Source organism: Zeus faber (assembly GCF_960531495.2).
Source record: "Zeus faber genome assembly, chromosome: 15".
In the NCBI taxonomy this organism is placed as follows: domain Eukaryota; kingdom Metazoa; phylum Chordata; class Actinopteri; order Zeiformes; family Zeidae; genus Zeus; species Zeus faber.
Genome location: NC_137194.1, coordinates 18,212,782 through 18,229,374, shown reverse-complemented (window position 1 = coordinate 18,229,374; position 16,593 = coordinate 18,212,782). Strand labels below are relative to the sequence as shown.

Genomic DNA, 16,593 nt, shown 5'->3' with positions numbered 1-16,593 from the left:
CATGAAACTGATATGTGGCATTACCATACCCAGCAGCAAGTGGTCAGACTGTTGTATAGCATAAGTTAATACCTGTGATTGTTATTAGTAGTTTTTAGTTATCAATTAATGTCATACAAAGTGCGGTTAACAGAGAGACCTGAATCAAATGAGTATTTGGTGTGACCACCCAGCCTTTAAAACAGTGCCAATGCTCTTAGGTACACTTGCGCACAGTTTTTTAAGTTACTTGGCAGGTAGGTTAACTTGTTCCAAGCATCTTGGTGAACTTTCCACCGTTCTTGTGCAGATTTAGGCTCAGGTCTCTGCTTCTGTTTCTTCATGTAATCCCAAACTGACTGATGGTGTTGAGATGAGGGCTTTGTTGGGGCCGTACCATCTGTTGCAGGACTCCTTGTTCTTCTTCCCGCTGAAGACCGTACTTTTTGACTCTGGCTATATGTTTGGGGGGTCGTTGTCATGCTACAGACATAGTGACGCACTAATGCAGAGGAAATAAGATAACTGTCAAATGTTGTTGTTAAACATTGAAAGTGCCTCAAACTTTTGCACAGTACTCTACATCAAAATATACATTTGACATTGATATCATAGTTCATCATAGTTAGAGATCATAGTTTTCTTCCAAACGTGTGTAAAATTAAAATAAGGATCAGTTCCAAATCTGAATTTAAGCCCTGCCCTAACACTAGAAGTTGGTTTAGGATTAAGATGATGATTCTTTCATACTGTAAGTCTGATAACTGTGGTCTTGTGCTTGTGGTGATTTCCGCTGCAACTGTTATCACAGACTCGCACTCTCTTTTTGTCTTTCACTTTCACTCTCTCTCTCTCTCTCTCTCTCTCTCACACACACACACACACACACACACACACACACACACACACACACACACACACACACACACACACACACACACACATCACACAGACAGTCTGGGCCTCAGACCACAGCTGCTCTCACAGTTAGTGCTGGTATTTGAAGGGAGTGAACCTGTTGCTCTGCAGCCGCTAAACCTACTGACTTTGTTCAGAACGGTAGATCAGAGTGTTTTGTTCTGGTGAAAAACAGTTTATGGACGTTGTCAAGAATTTAAGAAGTGAAGTAAATTTATGGTAGTGTGGTGGACGCTTGCCAGCTTTATAAAACATTTCTTGTCTCTCAGCCCGTGGTGTAAACAGTCATCGAGGGCCAGTAATTAACGGTTGCCTATTGTTTCTGCTCTGGCAGGGACACTGTGTGCACGGTTTGTGTTGTCTAAACATTGTCATTTAAATTATTTTTTGTATTTTAGTGGGTCACACGTCTTAATCTAGGACATTTTGGAACGTTACTTAGGACAGCTGAGACATAAATTTGAGCCTGTCAACTACAATATATGAGGATCAACTTTAAATCAAACTTTTAAAGGATATAGAGTTTCTTGAGAGAAATTCCCCGATTCACACCACTTGTCCCGTACCGAGATAGTGATGGCCTCAATGCTTCATCTCGCCTAGCTCCTGTGAAATAAGGGAATTACACCTTCTTGTATCTCAAAAGCTGAGTTATTGAAGCAACAAATCTTGTCATTACGACAAACAAAAATCAAACCATAAAAGTGGGTTGTTAAAATGCAGCTGCATTCAGAACTATCTTTGACACACAACCATTTATCCATGGGTGATTATCATCTGTGCGCTGCCTATGAAACTCATTGGTGCTGTAGGGTTGCCAGTTCTTCAGCTGGGTTTGGTTGACGGTAATGTTGTGGTGCAATGCATTTTAGTTCCTACCTGGCAACCCCAACTCACTTGATGCAGCACTACAGTATATAATCCCAAATTGATAAATGGTTATGTATCAAAAATCTTTAAGCATGTAACTGCGCAGATAAAAAACACATTTCCACAAAAACTGGAGTATCCCTAAAACATTCGCTCTGTTGGTGTGATGTGCTTCTTTCCTCAGTGTGCCAGAACTTTGCTGTGCTGGAGGATAGTGTGTTGGCTCACAGCCTGCAGGAACAGGAGAGTAAGTACCGCACTATGCCCCCATCTGCCAGGTTTACAGAATGTGTATGTTGAACCACCCTCAATAATGGGAGTTACAGTAATGCTCCGTACTGTGGCTCCACATGGATGTTGACTTTAGACACTGGGTCTCACTAGCTGTGTTTTGCTGCTTCTCCCTCCAGTCGAGCATTACTACACTACCAACATCCAGAAGAACCAGCTGGTGCAGAATGACATCCGCATGGCGAAGCGGCTGCAGGATGAGGAGGACGAGCGCCGCAAGCAGCAGAGCTCACTGCTCCGCCAGGCCTCCAGACAAATGTACATGCCGCATTGAAACACAACCTTTCAGCACATAAAACATTCAAATGAAAAAATAGTTTAGGACTCGCACCCCCACACCCCTGCAATTTTAACTGCAATTGCCAACCGCACACATTGAGCACTGGGGTTTTCTGGGGTGCGGGGCGCTGGTGGGTTGTTGTGGGGATGTGGTTGGCCGACTGGGCCCCCTGCCGGCTGGGCCCCCTGCTGGCTGGACTCGAGTCCTGGCGGCTTGCGCCTGGTGGTTTCTGCTATGCCGCGACCTGGCGGGGCTGTGGAGAGCGCCGCCGGGTGCCTTCGGGGGCCCCTGGGGGGGCAACTTGCTGTTGTGTGTTGGGGTGCGCGGGCCCATATATCTGGCCGCTGGCGTCGGTGGCAGGGGAGGCGACGGGGGGGCAGTGGCTGACATATTAGTGGCCTGCGCACACTCGGCTATGTGGATGGGCGCTCAGGGCTTGCGGCTGAATATGGGGTTTGCTCCATGGGCTTCCAGCTTCTCTGGGGGCTGGGGTGGTCTCCTGCGGCTACAGGGCCATGTGCTCGGGGCTTTCCTGCGGCCGTGGGGTGTCTGTATGGCTGCGGGACCTAGGGGTGGCTTCGGGCCTTTTCCGCTGCTTAGAGGCGCTACAATATAATAGACTTTTTTCACCAGAAGCAATTGGGACAAGTCCTGTACACTCACTGGTGGGGAGACACACACACACACACACACACACACACACACACACACACACACACACACACACACACACACACACACACACACACACACACACACAGGTCTCGTCACAGGCACACACACACACCACCAACACCTGCTTTGAACACAACCCAACACCTTCCTGGTTACATCCCTCTCCTTTTCCTCATTTACTGCCATAACTATGACAGGAAGAGGCCACAGGCCAAATTGCTGTTCCAGTTTCCCTGGAGTTAATTAACTTTTTTTTTTTGATGCATGTTGTCGTCTGATGTTTCTGTTTTTCCGTGTACATGTTTGTTTCTATGTTTATGTAGTTCTTGACGATTTAAGAATTAATAAAGAGTTGCATTGCAGGTTGAGAAGTTGAACTCCACTTGCACACTAACTCTGTCCTCGATGCAATGACATACAAATACTCCATGTTGTAGGCCAGGCATGCTGACAGCACAGGTTTAGCAAACAAAAAAAACAACAGTAGTGTAACGTGTGTGTGTGTGTGGGTGTGTGTGTGTGTGTTTATGTGAAACACAGCTCTAAATAACCAATTAAACACAGTGTATGTGTAGGTGCTGGGTATTAGAAGTAAATGCTTGTCTATCATGAACTGTGAATGAATACTTTCCACTGTACGTCGCTGATAGTTTTGTTTGTTTGTTTCCATCAGAGAAGAGCAGGATTGCGAGTATGCTCGTGTGATCCAGGAGGAGCTGCAGCTGTGTGCGGATGAGGCTCACAGACGGGAGCGAGAGGACGAGGTGAGCTGGGTTCTCCTCACGTGCAGCACGATTCCCAGGTCGTTTCAGAACAGCAGCACGAGCCTGAAAGCTGGCATGTTCAAACACTTTGTCCATATTATCCAATTATCCACCGGTTTGCAGCAGATCAGGGTGCATCACGGTCCTATTATCCTCTCCGAGGACCAGAACGAGCTTCTAACGAGCAGTGGTTGCAGCCAAGTGCCGCTCTGGGCCTCCATGCTGTCAGACGCCTCTTCCAGCTCCGTCAGCGCTCAAGCACAGACGCAGGCTGTCGGCCGCACATCTGGAGGACGGCTCGAGTGCTTTCGCTAGTAATTCGCTCCAGACATGCACTATCAGGAGGCACGCAAGCACAACAAAGCGCCCCAAATGGGAATTTTAGACATATTCAGGAAGATTTTTTTTATCAATCGGGTGCAAGATTCAGACGGATTTTTGGGTGCTACTAAGTATTGCCCATGGCTTTTTAAAGACTGCTCTCCAAACAGCAGTTGTGTTTATTTAGAGGGCGTGGGGGCTAAGCACTACATTAAACCCTTGCAGGCTCGAGTTGTGAGAGAATTCTTTGTGTTTGCAGATCAGCACTGGCTCCCGTCCATGATTTAGTAAATAATACAATTCATCCGCTGGCTGAAACACGGGGAGATTGCTCAGATGGTTCTCATAAATCACAGCTGCTTCACTGGGTACACATCGAAGGCTGACCCCTTGTGTGCGTGTGTCTGTGTCCATATGCAATACAAAATATATTTTGATTCATAATCAATGTAAGAGCAATGTTTTTTGGAGCTGAGCTGTATCAGTGGGAAAAGGCCGACTGCTAAGCTGGTCTACGTCACGTGGGCACTTCAGCATAATATTTTCCTTTGCCCGATGGTTTCCTTTTTTAGACTGAACCGTCATGAAGAGGCCTGTGAGGGCCCCTTGTTCGCAGGCAGGCTGGCCGGTCAGACTGACTTGGGGGGCTCAGGCTGAAACTGAGTTGAAGTTCATTGCAATGAGGAGTCTTGAGTTGAAACCAAAGGCGTTGCCCAGTTCTCCACAGAAATTCATGTTAAACCTCACCTGATCCCCTGTCAGCGGGATGCGTCCATCCCTCTGGCCAGTAAATGCAGTGACCATGTTTTTGGGGAATGCATTGGACCCAGATAATGAGCCATGCAAACATCAGCTTTTCTGACCTTGAGTGTTGATTAAACATTAGCCTCCCTGTAGATCCCGTCTTTAATTAAGGAACAGAAGGCGCCAGGCTGTGCGCTCTTAAATGCCAGATCCCCGTGGCACTCTTACAGCTAACCTGCCACAGCAAGCTGCTAGTTGTCGTCTGAAGCAGGCGGGCTGGCCCAACACTCGCTGACTGCAGCGCAAAACAAACTGTTTCCCTTCATGGTTTGGGTTATAATCCCACCACGCAGCCTGCTCTTTATAAATATAGCTTGTCGGGGGAAAATGCTTCAACTGCTGCCATATGATAAGTAATGTTTTCCTCGAGGCAACCAGACGCTACATTCAAACTACAGTGTCACAGTGTTGCTGTGAGTGATTGTGTTATTTCTTTGGCCATATATCAAAACTGGTGTGAAATATTTCCTTGTTCTCCCGTATCACAAATTGATAGATTTGACTGCAGTTGAATCAACCCTGGCTTCTTTCAGGAATTATGGCCGTGTAATAGTAGTGTGGACAGGCATGCAGCAGAACCTTTGTGACGCACAGGCCCTCCAGAGTGACAAGGTGTTCATTCAAGTTAAACAGTCCTGCTTTCACAGCCTGTTAGAAGTTCTGCACTTTCTTCCTTCACACCACAGCAGCACAGGGTCAAAGGAAATGAAAGAATGGCTTGTCTCTCTTGTAGGTCTCCATCGTCTCGTTCTTTCCATTCAGTCAGACCCTGAAATAGTCCTCCCTGCCACATAGCGCCGGATTCACCCTCAATAGCTGCTCTGAGGGTGCCAGATCACACCACAATGGCACTAAGTCACCCAGCGTGGTGTTCTATTCAGCGTCTTGTGTCTGAGGCAGCCCACACAGTGCACAGACCCACTTTCTCCTCTGTTGCGAACCCACTCAGCTCCCCACCAGCGTTGAGTGGGTTTGGTTTTGCTCGAACCACACTAGTAATATACATAACAGCAGGAATACGACCGTTTAAAATTATAAAAGTAAACTTTAGGATGTGAAATGGAACAAACAAGTTTCTGTTTTCCTCCACATTTTTGTCAGACAGACTTTCTGTTTTTAGATGTGAATTTGAATGCAGGAGGGGAAACCTTACTATACAACTCACTATACTAAACCTTACTATACTAAACCTTACTTTACAGCTCACTATACTAAACCTTACTTTACAATTCACTATATTAAACCTTTCTATACTAAACCTTACTTTACAGCTCACTATACTAAACCTTACTTTACAATTCACTATACTAAACCTTACTATAATAACCTTACTTTACAACTCACTATACTAAACCATGCTATACTAAACCTTGCTTTACAACTTACTATTTTAACATTACCATACAACTCACTATACTAAACCTTAGAATAGAACTGTCTATACCAGACCTTACTATATTAAACCTTACTATACAACTCACAATACTAAACCTTACTATACTAAACCTTATGACACAACTCACTATGCAAGACCTTACTATACAACTCACTGTAATAAACCTTACGAGACTACTCTCTATTTTAACCTTACTATATAACTGACCATACTAAACCTTACTATATTAAACCTTACTATACATCTCACTAACCTAAACCTTATTATACTAAACCTTACTACACAAATCACTCTACTAAACCTTACTTTACAACTCACTATATTAAACATCACTTTACTACACATTATGATGCAACTCACTATGCTAGACCTATAAAACTCACTATATTAAAACTTACTATACAACTCATTGTATAAAACCTTACTATACAACTCACTATACTAAACCTTACTATACTAAACCTTACTATACTAAACCTTATGACACAACTCACTATGCAGGACACCACTATACAACTCACTATACTGAACATCACGAAACTAAACCTTTCTATACAACTCACTATATTAAACCTTTCTATACAACTCACTATATGAAACCTTACTATACAACTCACTATATGAAACCTTACTATACAACTCACTATACTAAACATCACTATACTAAACATCACTATACTAAAACTTACTACACAACTAACTATACTAAACCTTACTATATTAATCTTACTACACAACTCACTATACTTATCCTTACTATACAACTCACTATATTAAACCTTACTATACAACTCATTGTATGAAACCTTACTATACAACTCACTATACTAAACCTTACTATACTAAACCTTGTGACACAACCCACTATGCAAGACACCACTATACAACTCACTATATTAAACCTTACTATACAACTCACTATATGAAACCTTACTATACAACTCACTATACTAAACATCACTATACTAAACCTTACTATACAACTAACTATACTAAACCTTACTATATTAAACCTTACTACACAACTCACTGTACTTATCCTTACTATACAACTTACTATATTAAACCTTACTATTCAACTCACTATACTGAACCTTACTATACAACTCACTATACTTAACATCACTATACTAAATCTTACTATACAACTCACTTTACGAAACCTTACTATATTAAACCTTACTATACAACTCACTATACTAACCCTTACTATACAACTCACTGTAATAAACCTTACTAGACTACTCCCTATTTTAACCTTACTATACAACTCACTATACTAAACATCACTATACAACTCACTATAGTAAACCTTACTTTACAACTCACTATATTAAACATCACTATACTACACATTATGATGCAACTCTCTATGCTAGACCTATAAAACTCACTATATTAAACCTTACTATACAACTCACTATATTAAACCTTTCTATACAACTCACTATACGAAACCTTACTATACAACTCACTATACTAAACATCACTATACTAAACATCACTATACTAAACTTTTCTATATTAAACCTTACTATACAACTCACTCTACTAAATCTTACTTTACAACTCACTATATTAAACATCACTTTACTACACATTATGATGCAACTCACTATGCTAGACCTATAAAACTCACTATATTAAACCTCACTATACAACTCATTGTATAAAACCTTACTATACAACTCACTATACTAAACCTTACTATACTAAACCTTATGACACAACTCACTAAGCAGGACACCACTATACAACTCACTATACTGAACATCACGAAACTAAACCTTTCTATACAACTCACTATTTTAACCTTACTATACAACTCACTATTTTAACCTTACTATACAACTCACTATACTAAACCTTACTATATTAAACCTTACTACACAACTCACTATACTTAACCTTACTATACAACTCACTATATTAAACTTTACTATACATCTCACTAACCTAAACACAAATATTAGCCTTACTATACAACTCACTATACTAAACCTTACTATACAACTCACTATAATAAACCTTAATATACAACTCACTATACTAAACCTTAATATACAACTCACTGTACTAAACCTTACTATACTAAACCTTACTTTACAACTTACTATACTAAACCTTACTATCCTAAACCTTATGACACAACTCACTATGCAAGACCTTACTATACAACTCACTATACTAAATTTTACTATATAAAACCTTACTATACAACTCACTATACTTAACCTTACTATACAACTCACTATACTAAACCTTACTATACAACTCACAATATTAAACCTTACTATACATCTCACTAACCTAAACACAAATATTAAACCTTAATATACAACTCACTATACTAAACCTTAATATACAACTCACTATACTAAACCTTAATATACAACTCACTGTACTAAACCTTACTATCCTAAACCTTATGACACAACTCACTATGCAAGACCTTACTATACAACTCACTATACTAAATTTTACTATATAAAACCTTACTATACAACTCACTATACTTAACCTTACTATACAACTCACTATACTAAACCTTACTATACAACTCACAATATTAAACCTTACTATACATCTCACTAACCTAAACACAAATATTAAACCTTACTATACAACTCACTATACTAAACCTTACTATACTAAACCTTACTATACAACTCGCTATACTAAACCTTAAAATACAACTCGCTATACTAAACCTTACTTTACAACTCACTATACTAAACATCACTATACTAAACCTTACTTTACAACTCACTATACTAAACATCACTATACTAAACCTTACTATATACCTCACTATACTAAACCTTACCATACTAAACCTTACTCCACAAATCACTATACTAAACCTTACTATACAACTCACTATACTGAACCTTACTATACAACTCACTATACTAAACATCACTATACTAAACATTATTATACCACTCACTATGCTAGACCTTACTATAAAACTCACTATATTAAACCTTACGATACAACACATTGTATGAAATCTTACTATACAACTCACTAGTGCCTAGTAATAATCATTTAGTAATATCATTTAATAATAATTTGTCAGTTAATCACTGATTGAGTGATCTGCCAGTGATTCTTGAGCATATTAAGGATTCCTGAACTGTCAGATCACAAACTTCTGCCTTTGGGGAAACCAGGACCAGCTCAGTTTCTTCACACTGCACTGTCATCTAGTGGCTGAAAAGAGCATACCACTGTAATATTTGAGCATGTACAAGGAGACGGGGAATCGATTATATATTGCAATTTGTTTTCTTTACAATTTGTCAAATTTGTTCCATTTGGCCTGGTGGTAAGTGTAAGGGCTGATTGAACGGCTGACGGACGAATGATTATAATTGTAATTATTTTCGTCAACTGAAAATGTGGTCATTCTAGAAACGTGCCACTCATCATCATGCAATACAACATTTTGGCAGACCCTGGGTTGCATTTAAACCCTTTATTTATCCATTGGAGGGAAGGGAGGGTACTGGAGAATTCTAACTGCGTGGTGGGTGAGATAACCCTGTCACGCTACAGGAAACAAACTGAGTATAGTCATTTATTCTGTAGAGAAAAGAGAGATACACTTTTAAAAGCAGTGAAGGGCTGTAAACGCTCTTGTACATTTGAAGAAGCCGGCCTTTATACTGAGAGAGAGGTTGCGTGCCATTGGTTTGATGTCATTCACAATACTACACCTCCCTAATCACAGATCACCTGGTGTTTCCCCCATACAATGATTAACAGTCAAACTCCGGTCACAGTTACCACCTTACTGTGCTATAAACAAACCACAATACTCTAAAGCTCCCGGGGCTATTTCTTATCGCTACACAAGGTTGAGTAGAGAAGGAATGTGATCTGGTCTTTACAGTATGGCATTATCTTAAAGGACAGTGTCTTCATGTGAACCACGTGTGAGTTAATTTGCAAAACAAGACAAGCTGCGCAAGTTACAAAAAATGCTGTTGTCTTAGGACATGAAACATAATTCAGAGCACTAATCTGCATTTTCTCCCACAAGGGAGCCAGAGAGAGACGTGCACCACATTGTATTTGTTATTGTATTTATTAGGGTTGTCACGATTCCAATTCGAAATCAAAAGTCGATCGAAATGAGCATTAGATTTTGAACTTCTAAATTACAAGTAGGTTTGTGATTCTCCCCGTGTTTTTGTGGGTAATATTGTCTGACATGGTTGCCATATTGGGGAGGTCAACATCCGCCGGTGAACAAGTGCAGTGTGCGCTGGGGGTGCGAGGCCCTCCGAAGTCTCTGAACCGACTTTCATGAAATTTGGCTCGGACTTGCCCTTTATTTATTTATATATTTATTTATTTATTTATCTAGTTTTATTTTATTTTATTTTATTTATTTATTTACTTATTTTTAAATGTATAGTCTATTTATGCTATTTAAACGCATGTACACACTAGGGATGTTAAAATGTGCCGAGTAAATGACCCACTCTCTCCGTGTTCTCCATGTCAACAGTAAAATCAAAAATCTTTTTTTCTTTTTTCTTTTTTGTAATGCCCTATTCAAAATGTAATAAAAACTTTACTCTTTTCCAAAATAGCCTATTCAAACGTTCAAAATAACAAAAAACGAACTGTACTGTTTTCCAAGGGAGAGGGAGCACGTGTCTGCAGGTGCACCTGCAACATGGCATGCGATTCAAGACTATTTATATTTATTGCCTCATTTATTTATTTCTGAATTTATTTCATAGGCATATTTATTTTTATTTGCATGCTATGTCCACATACATCCCCTTTGTGCACGCAAGTGAATGAGCTGCATGCATTCTGCTCCATCCCTCGCTGAACTGTTCCTTGCCCCATCTATCCGGCATTATCATGGCATGTGTGAAAAGGTGCAAGACGAAGATTTTCCTGAATGTAGCTGCATGTGTGAATAGTGAAACTCACTAGCGGTGCTGGAAAAGTTATCCTTGTAATTTACATGCCAACTATGTGTGAAAGGGGCTTCACAATGGCATAGCCGTCAGTGCTGGGGGAAAAAAAAATAATACATACCGTATGTTTAAATTGAAAATCGATTCTTGACCTTATAATCGAAAGTCAAATCGAATCGTCGATTTGGAGAACCATGACATCCCTAGTATTTAGAGTATTTGTAATTATATTTATCGCCATAACTTGAACCAAATAACTGACACCATTGATTCTCCACAGGAAATCGCTAAACAAATCCAGGAAGAAGAGGAGTGGAGAGGGAGGAGTAGCAGCAGAGCCCGGGAGAGCTTCAGTGACGGTACAAAGCTGCTCCTTTGTTTTGTTGATTGGTTTGCAAACAGGGGCCATTTTAATTTTAGTGTCTAAAGTATTATTAGAGTTTATTATTAAAGTAGTATTATTCAAGACATTGCATGATTGAAAACTATTCAATCTGCAATTCAAATATTACAGTACTTAAACGGTGATGTATATTAGGTTTTTCCAATGAATGTTTAGCTTTGTATTGGAAATGTATAAATGCGGCATTTTGTTTATAACCTTGATCAACAAATCATCACAATCTATCACTTTTTATTTGCATCAGTTTGTTTTGTGAGTGACAGTATAACAATGCTGATCATTTTATGGTTTGAGAACATCGATCTTATGTCCTCTGTCTCGGTTCATAAAATTTGATGTGGTGTTCTGATTAGTGACACGGTACTTGACACCCAAGGTACACCGACATTTAATGTCATATTGCCCGTCATGTCAAAGTCATTTAATGCCATATTATTTAAATCTTGTGCCTTAAAGATGAAGCAAGAGATATAAATGTTTATTGTAGTCATTTATCACTGATGGTTCTTACTTGAAATAAAACTAGAGCTCAGTTGCCTAGCTTCTTCCCAACACTGCTGCTGCTGTTGTTGTGCTTATCATGGTCAGTGCTTGTCTTTAAGCAGTTCCAGGTGATGGAATGGCACCATGGTGCTGCAGCCGACTCCTCTAGATCTGGAATATCAATGTGTCATTTGTCTCATACCTTTTTTTTTTTTTTTTTTTCTAACAGTGATGTATTTGTGGTTCCATGTAGTAGTTGTAGTTGCATCATCCATTGCATTTCCCTAAAATGTGCTCTTATGGCTCCAAACACCCTCCCCGCTTCTGTGTTTGCATGTTCTGCTTAACGTAAGATGATGCCGGCGGTCCCTCTTCTCCATCCTCACACCAGCACACGCTCAGCAGCATGCAGCGAGGAGAGCGGCCGCACCAACCATCTGCTGCCACCAGGGGGCACTGTTCTTCCTCTCACACACAGTCTGACTTGTCTGAGCCTGAGGCCCCCAGAGGGCCAGTGGCTCGCAAACACACAACTCCATTGTCAAATGAAGGACACAGAGTTTGCGTCAGGAGAATCAGTGATCAATCACTAGAGTGTTCGAGCGAGGACTCTGAGACTTCGGACTCTGTTTTCTATGAACGGTCACGCATCGGGTCCCGGGGGTCGTTTAAAAGGGCAGACACTGCCCCTTGTCGACGCCGGGTGTCTTTGAGCGAGCCAAGGCAGAAACACTACAGAAGTCTCCACTCGCACTGCAGCTTCAGAGAGGAGCGCAGTGTCAGGAAAGAGGAGCGAGGAGAATGGAATGAGCACCCTGAATATGACCCCCCGGAGGACAAAAGAGGGAGGGACCATGGAGAGGAGCGTGACGACCGGCGTAGAAACGGAGAGCGATGGAGGGGTCCGAGGCCGGAGGAGGCTGGAGGGCAGAGACGCAGATGCAGCGAGTCTGTCCGGCTGCACGACAGGGACAGGCGGAGGGATGGCGACCTGGCGAGGACCTGGTCCTCCAGGGAGATCCCCGACAAACACGTCCACTTCCGGGACCAGAGACAGGGTTACCATGACGATGGCAACATTGGTATATGGGAGATGCTGGGGCGGGTCCTGAGAGAACGAGGCATCGCTGTGCGGCATGGCGCTCCACCACCTCCAGTACCCCCTCAGGGACCCCATGGAGTCCAAAGCCGACCGAGCCAGCCACTGCACCTGCACAGGAGCGAGGCCTCATACCGTGACTCCCAGCCCCCTCTGAGGGGCTTCCAGAGATCTGCCCTCGCCAGGCACAGTTACCATGGGAACGCCAGACAGCCAAGGAGCCCGGCACACAAAGCGACGAGCGAGGTCTGCGAGGAGCCCGGTGGGGAGTCGGGGGGGGGCAGCAGGAGGTGGCAAAGGGGGGAGCTCAAACCAGAAGCACGGTCCAGCGGAGGAGACTATGAGAGGGAGGATGGAGGACACTCCAGATGCGAGTGCAGAGTCAGCAGGAGCAGGAGCGAAAGCTGGCACTGGCGCAAGAGAGAGGAAGAAGAGCTGAGCTTAGAGGAACAGGAAGAGCAGCAACAGCAGCAGCAGGAGGAGGAGGAGGAACAGGAGAGTCGGCGTCGCAGAGTCCTGCGGCGAAGCCAGAGCCTGAGAGGCAGGAGGGTGTCAGGGAGGGTTCTGTCACGGGACGTCAGCACAGGTAACACCCAGAGCTGGAACTCCAACCTGCCCAGGGGGATCCTCGTCCCGTGTGTGTCTCCTCCTCTCATTCTTCCTCCCATCATCGTCCGATTTGGAGTGATCTGGGCTTCGGTGGTGGCTCTACTACCTGAGTGCGAGTCTTTCCTGTGTGTCGGGTGATTATTCTGTTTTAACCTGAAATTGAATCGATTCTGTCGCGCTTTCATCTTCCCCTCATCTTCATGCAAATCTCACATTGTTTTCCCTGCGTCCTCTCATCTCTCGCTGTGATTGAAGTGCTGTAAATTACTTCTTCAATGTGGAGCCTCTCGCTCGGTACTCTGTAATTTATTTATTTATTCTCTTTCTCAGTTCCTTTTTTCTGTAGTTCCGTAGTTTCCTCTGCTCCTCTCTACCCTGTCTTACGCCGCCCTCCCTCTCCGACAGGGTCCACGCTGTCCCCCCAGCCTAGGGGTGCAGGTCTGGACCTGGCGGAGCTGCAGCAGGTCCTCCAGGATGAGGAGCTGGCCCGCAGGCTGCAGGAGGAGGAGGACAGGCGGGTGCGGCGGCCCATAGAGGAAGTACGAGATGAATGTGAAGTGAAGCTCAACTAGCTTTCTAATTGTGGATAGTTAACAGTTTATTTGTTTTGCTGGGGGGATTAAAACGTTCTCTGCGCCATGTTTCTTCCAGAGCTCTCGGCCGCCCCACCCTCGACGCAGCTCTCCCCAGGCGGGAGACTTCAGAGTGGCACAAGTGGCTCAGGATGAGGTGGGATGGAGGAGGCTGATTAATAGGAAAAATAATAATATTTTCTGGAGTTCTTTGTTGCATTTTCACATCCTGTTGTTTGCAGTCAGTACACATCTTCAGAGCCTGTCGAACTGTATCGTGTCTTGTGTTTCTCTGCCAGGAAATTGCCCGATTTATGCAAAAGCAGGAAATCAAATCGAAAAGAAGGTCTCGCGAGCTGGAAGGCCCATCGTCGTGGCGTGAGCACCGAGAGATGATCAGTCACCACGACAGGAGAGCGGCCAGAGAAAGACAGGTGACGATGGAAAGTCTGTGGAAAATGTGGAAACTCGAAAGCTATACACCGCTTCCATATAAGAAATGAATAAAAACAGCTTCCCAGGACAAACGGCAGACATGGTGTAATACAAAATGACAACCAGAGCGTCCTGTGTCCGTCCGTGCAGGGTCAGCGGGAGAGGCTGGACTCCGAGGGCCTCCCCTCCCCCACGGAGGATTACTCCCCGGAGAACGAGCCGCCCAGCCCCATCTCCACCATCACGTAACTGTCCATACTGCTGCATGAACGTGATGGGCTGTGGATGCGTTGTTTCTTTTTTCTCAATGCATCTGTCTTGCAGACAAGCACAGCAGATCAGGAACATTGCCGAGGAGCTGGATCCGACCTTCAAGGCGAGGAGGAGGGACAAGAGCGGCCTCAGAACCGGACAAAGTGGTACAGTCCTCTGAACAAACAGTGTAGCGTGTTGGACACTGTTGGATATTATTCTACATGATGTCAGACCATTATCGCAGTTGGACCGTGCACTGTACACGCTCTCCCTCCCCTCCCGTAGGCCCGGCCTGTCCGTCGCTCTCCGTCCCTCAGCCCAGCGCTCAGGATCCGCTGGAGGAACCCGCCTTCATCCCGCCCACCAAGCGGCAGGGTGACAAACCAGGCCGCACCAAGCCCAAAGAGAAGAAGGAGAATTGTAAGCAGCAGTAGCAGAGCGTAGGCCCGCAGCAACCTTTTCCGTTGCGCCAGGCCCCCGTCGTGCTGCCTAGCTCATATTCTGTACCCGGGAACGCGGCTGAGAATCTCCAGGAGTTTGCTTTTCTATTCAGGCTGTCCATAAGAGCACTTTAACAGGTTAAGAAAAACCCGGGGAACGAGGCGTAGTTAGTTGAAATATTCCGTGTTGAATTAAGACTCCATGGCCTGTGTCTCGATTCTTTATCCAAGGGGAAAACGGTTCTCTCAAGTCTTCAGTGTTGATGAGAGGGTTTATTTGTGTATTATTATTATTTTTTTATCGTTCAACTTTTCATTTGTATTTAACTAGGTGCAGAGGAGATAGATCCAAGTATCCAGGCTGTTCAGTTTTGTAAATAGTGTTTCAAATAGCTCTCCCGATTCTGTCTAAAAGGAACCCCGCCCCCCCCCCCCAATTTAGCAGGAAGTCAAACCAGTTACTAGTCACTGTCACACATTTCAACACACATCTGCTGCAGTAATTCATTGTCATCTCATCCCTCCATTTGTGAATGCCAAGGGAATTCCCCCTGCGTCACTGCTTGACCTTTAATACTGCTACTGATTTAACATACTGTACATGTTTCATGTAACAAGAAACTACTTTGACCCTTTCCTGTAAACACTGAGTGATGTGGTTAGGGGACGAAATTGGGAGTTTCCGTCAAATGTTCTCTTCGAGGAATTCTGACATAAGTTCGGGTTTATGCACTTAATCAAGCAACCGAGCTATCTAATAATTATATATTGAAATATGTATCAGCCCCTTTGTAATAAACATATTCAACACTTCACTAGATTATTGTTGTGAAAAACAACCTTATCATAGCGATATTTAATCTGCACGTGTGGATGTGGTCGCCCCACGTTTCTGCTTATATAGTCCCTCGAGTTGTCATGGCAACGGAAAAAATGTATAAAGAACTGATTCCATCAGCTTCAATAACAGGGACATGGGTTCTTTCTTATGTACATTTAAACCTGCTGTATTCTGTGAAGGTTCTCTCCTTATTACTGAATTAAAAATTATTTATC

The 16,593-nt window shown here is 43.1% G+C and overlaps 2 protein-coding genes across 3 annotated transcripts in view; both read left to right on the top strand.

The window, feature by feature from the left end:
• LOC307240981 (protein phosphatase 1 regulatory subunit 3A) overlaps window positions 1-16,593 on the top strand; it is a 354,017-nt gene that overhangs the window by 152,271 nt on the left and 185,153 nt on the right. The window lies entirely within an intron of this gene.
• The window catches only part of ccdc187 (coiled-coil domain containing 187), a 22,418-nt gene extending 5,825 nt beyond the window's left edge, over window positions 1-16,593 (top strand). Inside the window, exons 3-12 of the mRNA XM_080015674.1 lie at window positions 1,952-2,014; window positions 2,178-2,316; window positions 3,687-3,777; window positions 11,522-11,600; window positions 14,241-14,374; window positions 14,487-14,564; window positions 14,707-14,841; window positions 14,993-15,087; window positions 15,167-15,261; window positions 15,383-16,593. Of these exons, the coding sequence (XP_079871800.1) occupies window positions 1,952-2,014; window positions 2,178-2,316; window positions 3,687-3,777; window positions 11,522-11,600; window positions 14,241-14,374; window positions 14,487-14,564; window positions 14,707-14,841; window positions 14,993-15,087; window positions 15,167-15,261; window positions 15,383-15,531 (1,058 nt within the window). The 3' untranslated portion in view covers window positions 15,532-16,593. The remainder of the gene's footprint in view (window positions 1-1,951; window positions 2,015-2,177; window positions 2,317-3,686; window positions 3,778-11,521; window positions 11,601-14,240; window positions 14,375-14,486; window positions 14,565-14,706; window positions 14,842-14,992; window positions 15,088-15,166; window positions 15,262-15,382) is intronic.